The 21445-nt window shown below is 33.6% G+C and overlaps 1 protein-coding gene across 1 annotated transcript in view; it reads left to right on the top strand.

Annotated features, from left to right (window-relative positions):
- Nucleotides 1–21445, top strand: part of LOC126893389 (uncharacterized) — a 164564-nt gene that overhangs the window by 64599 nt on the left and 78520 nt on the right. The window contains exon 4 of the mRNA XM_050663526.1: nt 11436–11589. Coding sequence (XP_050519483.1) covers nt 11436–11589 — 154 coding nt within the window. The remainder of the gene's footprint in view (nt 1–11435; nt 11590–21445) is intronic.

The raw sequence follows: 21445 nt of genomic DNA, 5'->3' as shown, positions 1-21445 counted from the left end.
TATTTATTTTAAACTGTCTGAGCATTGTTTAAAAAAGACTAAAAAAGAATTTAATTTTTTTTAAACAATGGTCTTAGTCTCCACTGTTCTTAAAGAACATAACATCGTTCCGATCGTGACCGTATTGGGTGTAGTACAGTCGTATTGTTCCCTTCCGTTCTGTAGTCGTGCTTCAGATAGGTTTGTGTTTGCGTGTTTTTTGTCTACGTAATGGCAACAAAACGTAAAAATGTTGTAGTGACAATGGAAAAGAGACTAGAAGCATTAGGTAGGATTGATAAAGGCGAATCTTTAAAAACAATTGCAGCATCATATGGTGTCGGTGCAGCTACATTATCGGATTGGAATAAAAATAGAACTAAAATCGAAGAATTTTGTTTCAAAATGATAACAAAAGACTGTTTGGACAATCGGTGCAAAGCTAAGAAAACTAAAAATGAGACTCTCGACGACGCTTTGTATGTGTGGTATTGTGCGGAACGGGAACGTGGTTTACTAGTATCTGGACCAACATTATTCTAAAAACAGCACTCAAGCTGAATAAAATGTTGCCTAATTGTGAACCAAAATTCACTGCGAGTCAAGGTTGGCTGGATAGATGGAAACACGTCATGGAATACGCCAACTATCTATCACTGCTAAGTATACCGTATTTTATTAATTTTTACCATACTCTCCGGCTAACCCGGATTTTCGATAACCCGGATCGGCCGAGGTCCCGATTATCTGACTTATCGGGGTTCCACTGTAATGTAATGGGAAATAGTGGCACAGGACCGACAAACATGCAAGGCAATAGTAAACGCGGCAAAGACTCACGAAGAGTCGCAATGCCATTGATGATGATGATGGAAGTAATCGAATAAGAGAGCAACAGTTACTCATTCTAACAATTGTGGTTGACAATAAAAATCACAATGAAATGTACATACAAAGACTAAAAGTTTAAATAATATTAAAAACAATTTTTAAACACAACAAATGCGCCAACGTCACTAAAAATGATAATCGTCAAAGTTCTTAGTAAATAACGTATCAATGACATGAAGTATGGCTCATCCTTGTTTCTATTGACAAGCTGCTTAATTTTGCGATATAGTCATGGAAATGAAACTGAAAAATGGCAAAACTTCGCAATTTTTTCGTCCAGCATCGATTTGCACAAAAATTTGGGATTAGGCTCATTTCACCCTCTAATTCATTTTCTATATTGAACCGTTGTACGCTTTTGGTTTTTTAAGGGTGAAAATTACCTCTAATTATAAAAAAATATTAAATAACATTTTAAACTTTAATATTGTCAACATTGGGTTCTTATAAGTTACATAATGATTGTTTTATGCTTTAAGATATACTATCATAATATTTCAACCCTTAAAACGACCCCTGTTGTACCTATTTATAAAAAATTTCTTGTACTAAAAGAATAATTTCGGCTTGTATCGATTTACATAAAGTTTGGGATTAGGATCATCTCACCCTGTACTTCATATTATATAACATGCTCAAGGGCGTCGATTATTTTTAAGGGTGTAAACTACCCCTTATTTTCAAAAATTATATAAAAACATTTTAAACTTTAATATGGGTAAAATTTGGTTTTGATCGGCTAAAACTAATGACTGTTTTATGCTTTAGCATATAATGTCATAATATTTCAACCCTTAACCCGGAAGTAGTCGCGGTACCTTCTGTAACGTGAATAGTCGCCTGTTAGATTCTATCTCACAATACGAATTTAAATACGAATTTACTACAAATTTTTATTTTATAGTATTTTTATTTACTTGTTATGTTAGAAATATTATTTCTTACAATTATTAAAGCTAATTGGCTCTCCCCAAAGCCATAAATTCCACAAAAAAATCTTACGCATTACTACACTCGAGGCACTTACGAAATTTTTTCAAAATTGCAAAAATGTTCATCAAGTTATCGCGAAAAAGGATAAAATGTGAGATTCTATCTAACGGCGCGACTACCCGCGGGTTAAGAACCACCCTTAAGAACATTACAATTTTTATACTTAGATAATTTAACAGATCTAGACAGAAAAAAGCAGAGTAAAAGAATTACAAAAACATTTATTTACACAAAAATACGAATTTACAAATATGTAGAAGTACAAATACAAATTATCTAACAATAAAAAACTGAAAACGTTTGTTTTCTATACTTCCACAAAATTTATTATATCTAAGTGACTACAGCTGTTTCGGCGGAGTGCCTTTCTCGGCGAAACAGCTGTAGTCACTTAGATATAATAAATTTTGTGGAAGTATAGAAAACAAACGTTTTCAGTTTTTTATTGTTAGATAAAATGAACTTCCATCAAGTAACGGTCGAATCCATCAATTACAAATACAAATAGTTTTTAGGTCATCTTCCAGTATACGAACCAGTTCTGTGGTATTATACATGCATTGAAAATGTTCCCATAAGCGGACTATTCGAATATTTCGAAAAACATAGCTTCTTCATTTTTTGGCGATAAAAAGTTTTTTCAAAAATGATTTTGTAGCATTTTGAAGAAGTATAAGACTGTGTAAATTAAATTCCGTTAGCTCCCTTACTTTTTAATTGGGGTAGGTTTAAAGGGCTCGAATAAGGGGGTGTTTGCTCGTAAATAGAGTTTATAAACAGCTATATCTCGCTAACTGTTCATTTTAATGAAAATCTGTGCAAAATATAATTTTAGTTATTAAAAATCTACAATTTAGTTGTCCATAATTTTTTTCGTATCTCCAGTATTTTCGAAAATATTTTGAAGTAAATGGTGAAAAATACGAAATTGCAAAAAATCAATTTTTCCTTAAACTCCAATTTTTCTAAAATTACACATTTTAAATAGGTAAAATATCTTGGGTGTATTGACAATACAAATATACAAGGAATTACAGAAAGGCTAAGACCAATTTTTAATTAGGAGGGTAGTTAGGGGGTTACTTTCACTGATTTTTTCGTAGAGAAAAGCAGGTACCGACTTTTTTTGATCATAAGTCGCTCTATTTTCATGTTCGAAATTTTTTATTTTTATTATTTGAAAGGCTTAAGTGTATGCTTGAAAAAAGATAATATAAGTTTTCCTCGAAAAATGCAAAATTTTCCCGTATTTTGGCTTTGAATATTTCAAATTATGCATTTGACGAGAAAAGCTAACTTTTAACATGCCGTATCTCAGTTTTTGTTGGTCCTAAAGATATTATAGGAAAAAAATTTAGTTTGTGTTACTAAAAGGTAAAATTTTGTTATCTACAGGTTTTTTCATTAAATGCATATTTTTCGAGGTATTCTCAATAACCTTCTAAAAAAGTCGATTTTTTCGACGAAAAACTGTTACATTTAAGCGCGAATAACTCGAAAAATATTAGTTTTACGAAGAAAATATAAAAAACATTTGTTTCTTAGAATTACTTTTTACATTGATTTACATGGTGAAAATGTAATAAAAAATTCTCACCCCCGAGATGGGATGGCAACCACCCCCAAGGTTTTAGCGTAGAGCGACATGATATAGAAAATGATCCTTGGACTATTTCCTACCTTCTGTGAAAATTTCAAGTAAATCCATGGTAGACGAAAAAATTGCGAGCCAAAATGCTTTTTTTCCTTGACTAATATAGGGGAGTGCAATTAGAACGAAAACATGCATTGTTTCGGAAAAATTCAAACAAGCTTATATTTTTCTAAACCTTTTTTTGTTAGTTTATATACATGTCAAAGTAAAAAGTTCTACTTGCAGATTTGGCCGCTAATTGTTTATTAATTGTTTAAACAACAACAATGGTTTTGTATAAATAATTTTAAAAATATCGTTAAATTCATCGTTTTACTTTAATCAAATATGTTTCTATTTGGTTTTTGATTATGCTGAATCCGAATATGGCATTGCAATTTGAAAATTCTTATACAAAAGCTCTTATACAGTATACAGTATGTCTGCGTAGCTAGGAACCACATGGAAAACTTTTTTATTATCAATTTTACGAAAAAAAGTTATTCTTCATAAAATGCTCTGGATAGTCAAAAATCTAAAACTCAACAATCAGATTTCAAATTTTATTAATTTTATACGAGTTATGTCAAAAATATGAATTTCGTTAAAGAGTAAATACCTTTATATCCCAGAATATCCAAAAATAATGATAATATGAAAAGTTGTTTGAAATTAAAAACTATGTTTAAATATACAATTACATCATTCTAATCGAAAAAAAAATTTCAATTTTTTCTCAAATTACGGATACCTACTCATCATCATTTTATTACAATTATGATTACTATGTCATTATCACTTTTACGAAAAAAAGTTATTCTTCATAAAATGCTCTCCCTGGTCTACAATCTAAGATACAACCATCAGATATCAAAGTTTTTTAATTTTATGCGAGGTTTGTAAAAAATATGAATTTTTCTTAAGAAGTAAGTGCCTTTCTTATTCACAATATTTTAAATAGTTGATGTAATTGAACACTAAAACAAATTTATTAATTCCAAACAACTTTTCTTAATAACAATTTTCGATATTGTGAAATATAACGGTAATTTACTCTTGAGTGAAAATCATATTTTTTGACATACCTCGTATAAAATTAACTAAATTTGATATTTGATGATTACATTGTAGATTATATACGATGCAGAGTATTTTATAAAGAATAACTTTTTTTGTAAAATTGATAGTAAAAAAATTATCAATAGGTTCCAAGTTACGCAGACATACTGTATAAGAGCTAAAAAAAATTTTTTTACTGAACATTAATTATTGTTGAAGCTTATTATTAAATGTATTTTAGGTAAGTTTTACAGAAACAAGTTTTGATCACTTTGTATAAACATTTTTTAGCTGGTAATTTTCAGTTTTGTATTACATTTTTGTTATCTTTCTTAATTTTCTCAAAAAGAAATAGTCTATTTCATTTCTAAAGTAAAATAATCTAGTGAATTTTAAAGATTACATCCTAAGCTTTAAAAAAGCACTTATAAAACTGTAATAGATCTGTTAAAACTTGAGTAATACCATCTTAAAATGGTGGTAATTCTATAAAACTAAGAAGACTAAGACGTCATATCATTTGAATTAAATTTTTGAGATATTTTTGAATGAAACGTTAATTAGTAAGATGCTTGAAAGGTAAGTTGTGCAAAATTGAGGGTTTTATAAGAAAAATTGTATTAGTTACACATTTTTAAATCATTTTTAAACAAAATTCATGTAAGGCTCATTTTACGCCCCCACTGTACTTATGCCCATACATTTTGTTTCTTTTTATTATAACCATAAGATAGCTTAGTTATTGTTATATCATGTGCAATTTGTAAAATTTCATTTGATCCATTAGTTAAAGAATTACATTAAAATAACTCAAGCGTGCACTTCGCCGTAAGCTAGTTTACAGTGCGCCAATGTTTGTGAGAAGGGTGACTTTAGCATTATAAATAAAAAATTATAGAAGATACAGATTTAATTTTAGAAAATTCTTTATATAAGGTTTTTTTTTGTAAAATTTTCTTAATTTTTCAATGGTCAAGTCAGTTTTTTTCTAAAATTTGTATTTTTGGATTTATTTAAAAAACATCTAATTTCGTAGTTCATTTGTTTAATAAAAAATGAAGCACCCACTTTTCAAGTAGAACTTTTTGATATGTTGTTTATTAAACATTTCTTAATGAAATTACAAAAAGTTCTATCTTGTTCGATTTTTTCCGAAGTGAAAATCTATATGCACTCCCCTAATACCAGTTTCTGTAAGTAAAAAAGAGACCTAGTATAAAAAGTAATTCGTGAATTATTTCATGCACGTGCAAAGATCCATTGGAACAACTACTGTATTTACCTTGACACGTGTTTATGGTAGTAAGATAACAGTAAACAGAAATGGTTCAGATCTCAAACATTATGAGAAGGGCATCCTGACCTCCAGTGTTTGTTCTTAATTACAACGTGTTAAACATTTATACACCTCTATGAGTTACATTGAAATTTCACCTCTATTTAGTGTGTGCTGCCAAAACTGATTAGAGTAAACAAAGTTGTTACGTAACAATGTACACCGAGCTTAAACATAATTTCATCACTTGACGAAAGCTTTTGCTTACGTCATTTTTAACCCGGCATCCGACAGGTGAACTATTTGGCCACATACAGGTAAGGTGTGACAAACCCCAAGAATTGAAAGAGTTAAGGAATCTCAAAAAATGTTTTTATATTTATAGGTCTGGATCCCGCGTATGAAAAAAAAGTTGATTAATACCAAGCTGAAAATTTGTTAATAGCTTAAGGGTGTCTAGTCGGATAAACTTTGATATATGGGAACACTGTAACAGGGGCAGTTTTAATTGTGGAACAGGTTAAAAATTTGGAACGGTCAGACCACGAAAACGGCACATTTATTTTGTCCGACAGAACAGACTTAAACTCTACGAACAGAGATTAAACTCTCATGCAAAATTCAGACTGCTATGTGTCACCTGTCGTAATTCCTGTCATTTGACATATTCTACATGTTCCACTCATTAAAACGCCCATTTGGTGATAAATAGCATTCTGATTTTTGCATGAGAGTTTAATCTCTGTTTGGAGAGTTTAAGTTTAAGTCTGTCCTGCCGGACAAAATACATGTGCCGTTTTCGTGGTCTGACCATTCCAAATTTTTAACCTGTTCCACAATTAAAACTTCCCCTGTTCCAGTGTTCCCATATATCAAAGTTTGTCCGACTAGACACCCATAAGCTATTAACAAATTTTCAGCTTGCTATTAATCAACTTTTTTTTCATACGCGGGATCCAGACCTATTAGTTGTCTGTGATATGTGGAACGTCAACATTTTGAATCTGGTCAGGATAGTCACTATTTACACTTACATTCTCTATTTTTTCACTTACTTACGAATCACTTCTGCCAGTACTTTCTTTACTGGCTGTTTCATTCTATAAGGCGTGAAGGCGTGCTTGTTTTCGTTCGTAATTCACTTTAGCTTACACTTATACAAATTTTTGTTAAAATCTGTAATAAGTATTATTCACTTACCTATCTTCTTCTTCTACGGCACTACAGCCCAAATTGAGCCTTGGCCTCCTTTATTTTTTGCCTCTACCCTTGATTGTCTGTGGCTGCTCTTCTCCATACACGGACTCCTAAAAGGGCTTGTGCGTCGCTGTTTACTGTATCTTCCCAGCGCTTTCTTGGCTTTCCAACCGGCCTCTTTCCCTGCATTCTACCAGTCAGTGCTCTTTTTGGTAGCCTATCCTCTCCCATTCTTATCACATGTCTAGCCCATTGCAATCTTTGTACTCTAATGAAGTCTGACAGGGGTGTTCCCTTATAAAGTTGATAAAACTCGTTGTTGTATCGACTTCTGAAGATTTCGTTTTCCCTCACAGGTCCTAGTATTCTCCTAAGCACTTTCCTTTCGAATGTGTTGAGTTTGCTTTGGTTGTTTTTTCAGGACCCAGGCTTCACTGCCATAGCATGTTATTGGTCGAATAATTAAGGTTTTATATATATTCTCATCTTTGTATTTCGGTGGACACTTTTGGACCGAAATATATGGGAGAGGGCAACTCTGTTTGCCTGCGGTATTCTCTTTCGTATTTTTTCTACAAACCGGCATATTTTATATTTCTACTCCCAGGTATGTAAACTTTCCAACCGTTTCAATGTCATCGTCGTGTATAATGTTTGGTGAGACTATATTTCTTCTCGTCTGAGTCACTATTTTTGATTTTTATGTGGTAATTTTCAGACCTAGCATAGTTGTTTGTGTTTTTAACTCTGCGTATGTTTCCTGTGCTCCTGTTGTTGTTCTACTCATAATATTAATATCATCGGCATAAGTGGCCAATTGATCCGTTCAGTTGGTCAGAAGGTTTCCTCGTCCAGTTTGCATTTGCATAACCGAATACTCCAGTGCCAGGTTATAAACAATGTTGGGGCCAGCCCATCTCCCTGCTCTAGTCCCTGCGAAATTTTGAAAAAGTCTGTCTGGTGGTTAGGTATTCGTACACATGCCTGAGTGTTATTTGTTGTGACTTTAATGAGTCTTATTTGCTTATGTGGTATTGCCAATTCAGCCAATATATAGTATAGTTTGTTCCTTTTGACTGAGTTATTTATATGACTGCTTGAAGTCTACAAACACATTGTGAACATCAATATCGAGTTCCCATGATTTTCTCAAGATCTGTTTGACTGTAAATATTTGATCCAGTGTCGATCTTCCCTGTCGAAAGCCCGTCTGATACTCTCCAATAATATTTATAATGTTTTCTGCTAGTGGTTGGAACCGCTGGTTTATAATATACGCGAGGACTTTATATGCTGTACATAGTAGAGAGATTTCACGGTAGTTTTTGCACTGGAGTTTGTCTCCTTTTTCCTAGATAGGACATACAATACTTTTCTTGCAGTCGTCGGGTATTTTCTCTTCTTGATATATGTCTTTGATGAGCGAGTGGATGTAACTTGCTAGGTGGTCGCCACCTACCTTATAAAGTTCTGCTGGTATTTCGTCAACTCCCGGAGCTTTATTGTTTTTCTGAGTCTTAATAGCTTCGAGAACTTCTATGGTTGGAGCTTCTACTCCATTCTCTTCTACGTAGTTTATACCCATTTCATCTTCCATGTCTACTTGTGTTCCAAGTATGGTCTGAAAATAATGCTTCCAAGTTTCTGTGACTTTCTGTTGGTCACTGATTATTTGCCCACTTTTATCTTTACATAGACTTATTTGAGGTTTATACCCACTTCTTATCTTTTTCAGGTATTCGTAAGCCCCTCTAATTTCATTGTTTTTGAATTTCTTTTTTATTTTTTCTATTTATGCATTTTCACAGGCTATCTTTTTATTTCTACATACCTTGTCTGATTTCCGTCTTGCGACTTCAAATAATGTTTATCTTTCCCGTGTTCTTCTTGTTATATAAATTTTCTGTGCTTCATTTCTTTCCTCTATTGCTTGTCTGCAGTCGTCATCAAACCATGCTCCTCTTCTATCCCTTTTCTTGTTTCCCAGGGTGGACGCTGCTGCTGTTATTACAGCTGTTTTGATATTACGCCATTTGCCTGCTATGGAGTGCAGTTCTAGCGTCCTTAACTTATTTGTGACTTCTTGTTCGAACTTCTCTTTATACTACTGAATCTTCAGTTTTTCCAGGTCCACTTTGTTTGTTCTTTGTTGTCTTTTATTTCTTTCCCTGTTAACTCTGCATCTCAATTTGGTTTGCAGTAAAAGGTGGTCTGATCCACAGCATACTCCTCGTCGTGTTCTCACATCAGATATATTGCTGGCTGCCTTTTTGTCTATCAGGACATGGTCGATTTGATTGGTTTTGATTCCATTTGGCGAAATCCATGTCATTTTGTGTATGTCTTTATGTAGGAAGCATGTGGAACTTATAACCATGTTTTTACTGGTGGCAAAATTTATCAAAACTCCGCATTCTCGCTTGTTTCATTGTGCAGTAAGTGTTTTCCTATTGTGCCATAGAACTGTGGCTCTTTGCCTATTTTAGCATTCATATCACCCATTATAATCTTGATGTAATTTTTTGGCGCATTATCATATACTATCTCCAGCTGTTGGCAGAAGCTTTCCTTTGTATGATGCTCTTGTTCTTCTGTTGGGCAGTGAATGTTTATCATTGTTAGGTTGAAGAAGTGACTGCCTGGAAGTCTATGATTTTTGACTAAAAATCGTTATCTACCACAAATGCATCTCCACATTATTTGCTTCCTTGTTTCTTCCCACTATATAGAATTGTGTGCGTTTTAGTGCCCTGACACCTTTCTCCAGCCATCTTTTCTCCTGAAGAGCAGTAATCATGAGTGTATATCCTTTTAGTTTTTGCAGAAGTGCGGCTTGAGCTCCTGGTCTATTTAGCGTCCTCACATTCCAGTTTCCAAATGCATAGTCCATGTTTCGTAGCTTGAGTCGTTTCCGAAAGTTACGTTCTGTATTCCGAGGCAAATGTTCAGGTTTCGTAAGAGTGTGTTTTTTTCCGGGAGTGTGTTGTCAGCCCACTGCCCAACCTTCCTCCTTTATCCGGTCTTAGGACCGGCAGTGGTGACTCCTGACCTACTCGATCCACCCATTTGTCACCACAGGCGGAGTTATTCACTTACCTATACTTACTTATTTATAGGAGCAAAACACAAAAAAGACAATTCTGCAGAAAATACAAGATCCGACTAGTGGGTTGTGACCACTTCGATCCAAATATACTTGCTGAAACTAAACAAACGACTACAAACTATGTGTCATCGCATAGACGAACATACAATAGAAAGCTATCTAGCCGCTGCGGCCACTACGTGCAAAATTTCCTTATGCTTTATGCGCTTCAGTATCGGATGCCGCGTTAAAGGGGGAAATTACCACCTCTAAGCTACGTTTTATTGTGGACAGTGGTTTTAGCGTTTTGTCTAAATGTTGTTTCTTTCCCGAAAAGGAACACTAAAACGATCAAGTAAGCAGTGACAATACGTGTCCAACATGTATGTAACTCTTTAATGTGATGTATTATACAACATAAGGCAAAAGTACGGAATCAATTAATTATTTCAAAACCAGAGGGCTTTAAAAAAATGAATCAAAATACGTTAATTTTAATTTTTGAATTTCCATCAAATTGCTATGATAAACCTGTTGTACATTACGTTATCAGTGTTAGAGTAATAACAAAATCGGCGATTTAAAATGGCGACACCTTATTTGAAATGTCTTTTAATAGCCTTTGAAATGATCTATTATGCGAATATTTATTTCTACGGCGTTGTCCAAATGATGGACAGAATAACACATCGTTGCAAAGCCGATTAGAAGAACTTATTGGGCCACTAGACAAGTGGCGAATTTCGTAATAGTAGAAAACATTGTATACTTGGGCTCCATAATAACCAACAATGGCGATAGCTCCTCAGAAATCAATCATAAACTAGCAATGGCTTGAAACCCAACAGTTAAATTAGTTAAAATAATATGGACAGACCGAAAAACTACAAGGAATACTAGGCTGATTTTTGGTCAGTGCCCTTACTTTTTCCATTGCTATATACGCAGCTGAAACATGTACTCGCAAAAAGATCGAAAGAAATAAGACCGAAGTCTTCAAAATGAGGTCTACAGAAGAAGTATAGGCGTGTCCTGGACAGAACAGATAACCAACTTGTCAATTCTGGATGACGGTCAATACAACAGATTCTAGCCAAAATTTTATTGGTGTCGGGAACCATGAATATATATTTTACGTTGAAGAGTTGGAACCAGTGTTCTCACTTCTTAAAACAAGAGTTTTTCATATCTACTAGCATATCTGGTTATCATCTATTCAACCTATTCCACTTTTAAGTCTGCATGGGCGAAATTGTTTATTGTTGATATTAATAAATTTTTAATAAAAAACTTAAATCATGAACAAATCTTATTTGTTTTAGATGAGTCTCAGCCCCTAGCAGATGGAAAAATGAGGCTTAGACGTTCGGCTGTGAGTAACATCGAAAAAGCGAAGAGTAGGACTTTAAAAATGACTATCACAATTGTATCTGTGTATTTGTGGTGTTGTACCCCTTACGCGGTTATCACGTTATGGTAAGTAGTGAATAAATTTATTGTTAATGTGTATTTTATATATTTCAGACAATGAATTACAAGGTATTCCAAAATATTAGATTAAACACTGTTTCTAAATCAAAGAAATGAATGCTTAAAATACAAAAATGCATTTAAAGCACTATTTTAATATTTTAAATGGATATTATTTAAGTTTTTGAATAGTTTGGTAAGCTTACCCGTCAAAATAGCACTAAAAATATCAAAAACCGTCGGAAAATTATTCTGTAAGTCCAAAACTACACGGACACGTTTGAAACATACTATTGTTGTCTAATATAACCTGTGCAGGCTGTAACTCCTACTATATTGGTCAGACCAGCCTCTCTCTTCAAGGTCGTCTCACCTCTCACAAAATCGACATTAGAATTTCCAAACGCTCTTGTCCCCTTGCACAACACGCCATTTCCTCCAAACATTAGATCCACTTCACAAAAGTAAAAATACTGGCCAAACAACGTAATAATCAAAAAAGATCCTTCTATGAAAGGTGCCATATTTTGAAACATTTATTTGCACCAAAAAAAGTAAAAACCAAGACGCAGCAAAAATTTCAATACCCACTAGCTGGTACGCCTTTCCTATCGACTTCAGGTACATAAGATATGTCAACTGAAAGATAGCGGGCAGTAATTTTTAGTTTATTTAAGTACTTTTCCGGCTTCGTTTGCTGGGGTATTTATCTAAGACTTGAAGATAGACTGATATTCTAGAGCCCAGAACAGGTCGTCGGTTTTTCAATAAACTCAATTTTAAGCCTGTTATTTTCTATTTTTTTCCATTTTTTTTTTCAAATTTATAATCAGTACCTCCTTTTATACTCACCTTTCATTAATTTTTTGCTTATTTTTAAACCATATCGTCGCTGTTATTAAACCTATGGCATATCTTCAAAAATTGAGTTTTCGAGTGGTGTGTGTGTCAAAAATTTATTTTTTTCCCTCCTACTTTTATTTCGAACCGTCATATCATATAGTCGAATAAAAATTTGTCAGATAACGTTGGGACGGTGTGCATTTACGTAGAAATGGCCACTTTGTTTGTCAGGTCAGAAGACAGATCTAGTGCGCAATGCGCAATATGTCAGTGGCTTCAATACATTAAATGAGTAAAAACCTTTAAAAGATTGTGAAATATTTCATAATAATAGACACCACGGTGACGTAAAAGCAAACATTAAACTGAATTTAAAGTCATACTGGTATATCTGCATATTTCTCTTAATTTAACCAATTTCCGATTTATTTGGAACACTACATCAATAAGCAGTAATTGTTTAAATTTATTCATGTATAAAGTGGCCTTGAGGTGGACTAAATTGACGTTAAATAGAAAATATTTCATATGAAAACTTTAAAGTTGTCTGATGAAAAATATGTATTTTGAAGATATGCCGGCTTAATTTTACAGCGACGATATATTTCGCTCCGTGTATTATTTTCCTATAATTCTCCGAAGATATAAAGGATTATACAAAATCCGTAGGTATATAAATTTTAACTGGTAGAAACCTCGCTAACGTTTTTAAAGCCTTGTCACTGATTAATTAATTTTAAAAAGATCGATGCCATGTCAATGCAGAACAAAGCTAAAACAAAAATAAAATTCGGCCCGGTCGCTGAGGATTTCTTGTTAACAAAAAGTAGATAATTAATAATAGGGATAGAAAAACAATTTACTAAACTGACTTTACCTGACAGTTATTTCCATTCATTATGTCACAAACATTGCTCGAGGTTCAGCTCATCAAGTGATGGGATGTGCGAAAAAATCGTCTATCCCATAAATTAAAAGTGACCTTATTTTAAGCCCCAAGGGTTAAAAGAGCCAGTTATGACGCTAAAAATAACTTACGTTGTCATAAAATGAAAGAATGGGTTATAATATTGTTTGATAAAGGGTGTGTAATTACGTTTTTATTATCCAAAAAGAGAGAAAGTGCAAACAGGGTGTAAACGATCTGAAAAATTAAAAGATACAAAGCCTTAAGGCAAGACAACTACCTTTTTTCTCATTGTTTTAAAATTAAAGACAAACAGAGACTCCTACATCTTCTTCTTCTTTCTCGAAACTCCTTATGTCACTCAGGGGCGTCGGAGGTTTTATTCATCTTCTATCCATCTCTTCCATTTCTTGCGGTCCTTTGCTAAATCTTTCATTTGTTGATGTGTTTTTCCTTTTTCCTGTCCAATTTCTATAATCTGATCGATCGATCTCTTCCTTGGCCTCCATTTCCTTCTTTTACCATATCTTTTCGAATCCATCACCTGCTTTGGTAGTCTTCCTTGGTCCATTCTGTTAATGTGTCCATACCATTTTAATTTTCTTTTTTGTATCTTGGTTATTATCGATTCCTGTTTCAGTCCTTGTCTAATATCTTCATTCTTATTCTGTCCAATTTCGTTTTTCCTGCTATTTTTCTTAGCTGCTTCCTCTCTGCTGCGTTTATTGTACTGTCTATTTTTGCATTGTTTACCCATGTCTCACTTGCATATATTAAAGTTGGCACAGAGATTGCATTGTATACCTTCAGTTTTATTTCTTTATCTATTTCTTCCTTTCCAAATATTGTTTTATTTAGTGCATAGTAGATCTTAGTTGCTTTTTTCGCTCTGTGTGAGATTTCTTGATCTATTTTTCCATCCTCTGATATTATTACTCCAAGGTATTCAAACGTCGAGACTGTTTCTATTATTTCGTTTTTGCACCTAAATATCGTTTAGTTTATTTCTTCCCTTTTCTTTTGGGTTGCTATCATGGTCTTCGTTTTCTTTACATTTACCTCCATTTTAAAATTTTCTATTTCCTCCACCCATATATTGATTCATGTTTGCATTTTCTCTTTATTTTCTGCTATTATTACTAAGTCATCTGCATATAGTAATCCCTCCATTCTCACTGGTACTAAATTCCTGTACCCTATTATTGACTGTAATTGCCTTGACCTCCTTTGAGCGCTCTTCTTTACTCTATCCATTACTAATATAAACAAAATTGGGCTGAGACACTCCCCTTGTTTTATTCCTCTCCTTAGGTTTATTATTGGCGATCTGTTTCCGTTTATTTGTATTTTAGCAAGTACGTTTCTATATGTACTTTTTACCTCGCTTACTATCTTTTGCGGGATTTGCAGATCTTCCATAACTGACCATATTACTTCTCTATTTATAGAATCAAAAGCAGCTTTAATATCTATAAACGTAATATATAAGTCTTCTCCTATTTCGTTTTTCTTTTCAATTATATTTCTCAGTATGTATATATTATCTGTTGGTCCTCTTTCCTTCCTAAAGGCCGCTTGTTCTTCTTCTAGTTTTCCTTCCAGTTCTTTCCTGAGCTTCCTTTCTATTATCCCGGTGTAGACTTTATATACCACTGATGATAAGCATATAGCCCTATAGTTATCACATTCCGCTTCATCTCCTTTCTTGTGTATTGGTATCCATAAATTTTCTTCCCAGTCTTCCGGTATCTTTTCTGTTCTCCATGTTTCCCCCATTATTTCCAGTAGCCAAAGCTTGCCTCGTTCTCCCACGTACTTCATCATCTCCGGATCTATGTCATCGGCACCTCCTGCTTTTCCAATCTTTATTCTTGCCAATCCTCCTTCAATATCTTTGATATGAATTTCGTCTACTCGATTGTCTCTATCCACTTCTCTTGCCTGCTGTCCTCTTTCCTCATTTTGTTGGTTACTTGCCTCGAATTTTTCTTTATAGTGCCATATGGTTAGTATGTCTTGTATGTTTGTTTTCAATTCATTTCGCTCATTTCTAATTCCTCTTATTTGTTTCCTCTTTGTTCCTTTCATGCTTCTTATTTTATTCCAAAACTGTTTATGGTTATTCCCAAACACTTCTCTGTCTATTTCTCTGTCTTCTGTATTCGTCTCTGTCTTGCTCTTCATTTGTGTTTATGTATCGGTTCCACATTCCTTTCTTCTTTTTTACAGCTTGCTTTATTTCGTTATTCCACCATCCAGTTCTTTTATTATTCTTACCATTCTTTCTTATTCCACATACTTGTTTTGCAGTGTTCCATAACGTGTCTGTCAATTTTTTCCATCTCTCTTCCATATTCCATATTTTCTCATTGCTTTCATACTGTTCCAGTATTTTATCTGTCTCTCTTTGGTATAACTTCCTCATTTCCATATTTTTTATCTTATGTATTGCTATTCTTGTATATTGAGGTCTCTCTATTATTTCCATTAGTTTCATGTTTATCTCTGCTGTCACTAGTCTGTGTTGGGTACCGAGTTCGGCTTCGTTCTCTGTTTTTATATTTTGTATCGTTAGTTCTGCGTCTCGAGGATATACTATGTACTCAATTATGCTTCTCGCATTTCTTTCTTCTGCTACATATGTATATTTTTCGTTTCTCGGTTGATACCAGAAAGAATTACCTATTAACAAGTCATTTATTTGGCAGAAACTTATCATTCTTCTACCATTTCTATTTATCGTCTCTTCTCCATACCTTCCCAAGCAGCCTAATGCCATATTTTCATCATTTCCTATTCGTGCATTCCAGTCTCTTAGTAAAATGATGTTTTTGCTTTCCTCTTGTATCTCATCAATAAGTTTCTGTATCTCATCATACAATAGTTCTGTTTTTTCATGCTCTGAGACTCCTACATAAATTTTAAAATAAATACCAGCTGTATCCCACTCCGCCATTGCCTGGTAACAAGTCGAGGATGAGAAAGAAGGAGGGTTGTGCGTGGGCTAACAACCCAACAACATGAAAAATATTTTGTTATGGAATCGTCAAGATGCCTTGGAACTGGACTGAATAAAATGATGACGACAAATGCTATGGAAAGGGATAAGAGAAAAAAAGATTATATCCAACTTGTAATGGGTATTTTTTTTACCACGGACTCAGTAACAATCAGATTAAATAGTAAAAATATATAACATGAATGTCGCCTCGTTTCAAGTTCTCTGTTTAACCTAGATACGACAATATCAAAAGGCACCGCTAGGAAAAGATTCCAATAGGCGGTTCGGAGAACCTGTATGAAACGATAGGTCTGGATCCCGCGTATGAAAAAAAAGTTGATTAATAGCAAGCTGAAAATTTGTTGCTAGCTTAAGGGTGTCTAGTCAGATAAACTTTGATATATGGGAACACTGGAACAGGGGCAGTTTTAACTGTGGAACAGGTTAAAAATTTGGAACAGTCACACCACGAAAACGGCACATTTATTTTGTCCGACAGAACAGACTTAAACTCTTCGAACAGAGATTAAACTCTCATGCAAAATCAGACTGCTATTTATCACCAAATGGGCGTTTTAATGAGTGGAACATGTAGAATATGTCAAATTACAGGAATTATGACAGGTGATAAATAGCAGTCTGATTTTTGCATGAGAGTTAAATCTCTGATCGGAGAGTTTAATTCTGTTCTGTCGGACAAAATAAATGTGCCGTTTTCGTGGTGTGACCGTTCCAAATTTTTAACCTATTCCACAATTAAAACTGCCCCTGTTCCAGTGTTCCCATATATCAAAGTTTATCCGACTAGACACCCTTAAGCTATTAACAAATTTTCAGCTTGCTATTAATCAACTTTTTTTTCATACGCGGGATCCAGTCCTAGAGTCTTTGTACTATAATACAGAGTATGGCATTAGTAAATTTAGAAAATCTACGGTTTCGTTTTGATTTTTCGCCATTAGAACGAAACCGTAGATTTTCTAATTTTGCTAATGTCATACTCTGTATTAGAGTACAAAGACTCGTTTCATAAAGGTTCTCTGAACCGCATATTGGAATATGTATTTTCCTAGCCGTGCCATTTGATATTTTCACATCTGGGTTAAACAGAGAACTTAAATCGAGTCGACATTAATTTCACTTATTCTCCGTTAGAGGGCGTTCTAACGATACTACGGTATAAATAGTTATATTTTTGTACCGAGAACTACGGACGTTTTGGTGTAAATTTGTCTTCAAAACGAAACCGTGAATTTTCTAATTTTGCTAATGCCATACTCTGTATTAGACTACAAAAATTGGTTTTATACAGGTTCTCTGAACCGCATATTGGAATATTTTCCTAGGGGTGCCTTTTGATATTGTCATATCTGGGTTAAACAGAGAACTTGAATCGAGTCGACATTCATTTCACTTATTCCCCGTTAGAGGGCGTTCTAACCATACTACGGTATAAATAGTTTTATTTTTGTACCAAGAACTACGGACGTCTTGGTGTAAATTTGTCTTCTGCAAAGCCTCCTTGACAACAGGTAGACTTAGAAATAGTACTATCGGGGGATGGCAGGAGACATATTTAAATTAAAACGAAACCGTAGATTCTCTAATTTTACTAATGCCATACTTTGTATTAGAGTATAAAGACTCGTTTCATACAGGTTCTCTGAACCGCATATTGGAATATATTCCTAGCGGTGCTTTTTGATATTGTCATATCTGGGTTAAACAGAGAACTTGAATCGAGTCGACATTCATATGACTTATTCCCCGTTATAGGGCGTTCTAACCATACTACGGTATAAATAGTTTTGTTTTTGTAGGTACCGAGAACTTAGAAATAGTACTATCGGGGGATGGCAGGAGACATATTTAAATTAAAACGAAACCGTAGATTTTCTAATTTTACTAATGCCATACTTTGTATTAGAGTATAAAGACTCGTTTCATACAGGTTCTCTGAACCGCATATTGGAATATATTCCTAGCGGTGCCTTTTGATATTGTCATATCTGGGTTAAACAGAGAACTTGAATCGAGTCGACATTCATATGACTTATTCCCCGTTATAGGGCGTTCTAACCATACTACGGTATAAATAGTTTTGTTTTTGTAGGTACCGAGAACTACGGACGTTTTGGTGTAAAGGACATCGCACACATCTTATGGAAAATATAATGTCACTCAAATTCAATAAAATTTATACCAATAGATTCGTTTTAAATTAACGATCAAATCTTATCATTGCGCCAACTCTCTATTTTCAAAAATAAGAGCAGAAATTGATATAAATAAATCAGAAATCAAATGGGTAGGTACATAAGTTAGATAGAGAAAAAATATTTTAAAATACCCAGATTTTCGGTACTCCATAAATCAGCGGATTAGTTTCACTAATCCGCTTAGGCCCAGCGGGATTTAAGCTGTTATGAATAGCACTCAGAGCAATAATGATTGTAAACTAACATTTTATGGACTCCAAAAATGTGATTTCGATAAAGTTTAATTGCAATTTGCGCCGTAATTAATCATAATTAAGAGTTGGCGCAATGATAAGAATTGATCGTTATATTAAAACGAATCTAATCGTATAAATTTTATTGAATTTGAGTGACATTATATTTTCCATAAGATGTGTGCGATGTCCTTTGTCGTCTGCAGAGCCTCCTTGACTACAGGTAGACCTAGAAATAGTACTATCGGGGGATGGCAGGAGACACATTTAAATCAAAACGAAACCGTAGATTTTCTAATTTTAAAAATATATTTTTAATATCTCAGTATTAAATAAAATCAAAAATAACAAAAAATATAGTCTTCGCTCCGCTTTGAAGAAAGCCACTTGGCGGTAATCTGTAAAAGAAAAACAAAGTTTTATTTACTTATATCGAATCGGGGTAACATTGGTCGTATTTAGGAGACAAAAAAGTGAGGGAGCAATTCCCGATGGAGCTGTAACAGTTTTGTTTTGTCTTGTAAATGCTCCGGCCCCTAAATTCGTAACAGCCTATCACTTTCTGTTATATGCAGGGGCGTGCAGTCCATGGAAGCAAGGGAAGCATTGCTTCCCTTGGTTTCCGTAGTAATGCCGTACCATCTCAGTAACTGAGATAATTTTAAAAAATTGAACAAACACATAATAAGCAGGATTTTAAGTTGCGTACGAGAATATTTAATTATGTAGTACAAGCAGCAAGTACCTACCTAATAAGAAAAGACAAACGTATTTTACTCTATTTTTGTCATACAGTAAATAACTAAGCAATGAAATAGGTCATAGATTAATAATATAGTATTACCGGATAGATAGGCAACTCACTGTAAAAATTTGGTTCCTTTCGCCACTTGCGACCGTAGTGTTAACTAATGACCATTTGGCGGGAAATTTAAATGGACAAGCATTAATTTCATCCGTTCAGCGCCTCTTGCGGGCCCTTTCGTTACTAATTAAAATATCTTCTTATAATCTCACCTATATTATTAAAATAAAATACCAGAACTTACTAAGCTTGTTAAAGTATTTTATTTAAATATCTAAGTAATAGTCATAAATTATTCGGAATTCCCAAGTTACAAAAATATGTTATTTTTGCTGTCAAATTTAGTAAAGAAAAGGGATATAAAAAAAGTTATGACAATGTTTTTCTAAATATAAGTACGTGTATTTATTTGTTGTTTCAGATAAAACAGTTATAAACTAATTACTATTTACCTATCTATGCATTTTTCTAACTTTTCTATGATTTGTACACAACGGTACACAACAATAATAAACCATGTTCAGTTCTTTTATTAACACAACACAAAAGTTCTTTCGTTTCGTAACTAAAACAAAACTACACTTTATCAACGAAGGATAAGGAACCAACTTAAATTGAAATTACTAAGAACAAATCGTTAAAGGTAATACAATAAAAAATAAAAACTGTAAACTAATGGAAAATTTTTTCCACTATTCCACTAACTGTCATTACTTTTGACAGAATTCACATTGCCGAGTTAAGCCTCGTTTGACATTCAGATATGGCGTTAATATAAATGATTGGTTAAAGTCTTCGTGAGCGAGATAGGCTGTCATTTCTCTTTATTAGCTGACGGTAGTGAAAGTGATGGGGGAAATTCCCCAGTTTGTTCATATAAGATTCCGGGGCATGGAAATAGGTACCCATACTAGTATAAGCAGCGCTGTATGCTGCATCCTTCCGTACTCGGACCATGATCGTATTTCTACGGTGGTATTCGGAGTTATATCGGCATAATAATCTGATTTTTAAGTTGCTTCTCTCCAGCGACTCAAGCCTATGTAAAAATCATCGGGGTTAGATGGTGAGCGGTGAGTTCAAATTTGGGGCATATCTTTAGCTTATAAGCAGTTTTGTCAATTGCATACGAAGATGTTTTTGGTGAATTTAAATAGGATTTACCAGCATTTGACAATGACGGGCTTCGTTGACTGATTTTTTGAAAGTATGAAGATGGATTTTATTGAAGTATTTATATAAATAAGTACATAGAATTATTTATATTATAAATACTAAATATAAATATTATTTATATAAATATATTATAAAATATGTATTAGTGTTTTGGAAAATGGTGAAAATGTGAAATGTGGGATACAGAAACCATAAACAGCTCGAGAGGATTTTTGGATAGTTTAAAAGATTATTTGAATTTTACTTTATAACTTAGCTTTTTTCAGAAATATTTCCATTCTCAGATAATTTATTTAATGTATTGCAATGCAAGATAAACGAGATTGGTTTCTGTGTAAAAAAATTAGCGTATTTAAAGATATTATTAACAAAAAGAGAGAGATAACTTTGAAAAATGCTCGAATAATATGATGGCAAGAAGTTAAGTTAAGCCTAAAAGGAAACGAATAGGTACGCACTGATAATGTTGGAGATGTCGAATCGTGCTACCGCCAACTATACAATTTACCAGATTTTCGATCAAATATGTCAACGAATGGAAAATAAGTTTTAAGAATTTTGATGACCGAGACTTTCTTTAGCTGTGCAATTTTAATACATTAAAAAAACACATTTTCCTGAAAAACAAACAAAATCTTTGATGCGTCTTTATGGACAATATTTTGACTTGATTTCATT

This window comes from Diabrotica virgifera, chromosome 1 (genome assembly GCF_917563875.1).
Source record: "Diabrotica virgifera virgifera chromosome 1, PGI_DIABVI_V3a".
Lineage (NCBI taxonomy): Eukaryota > Metazoa > Arthropoda > Insecta > Coleoptera > Chrysomelidae > Diabrotica > Diabrotica virgifera.
This window is presented reverse-complemented; position numbering and strand designations above follow the sequence as displayed.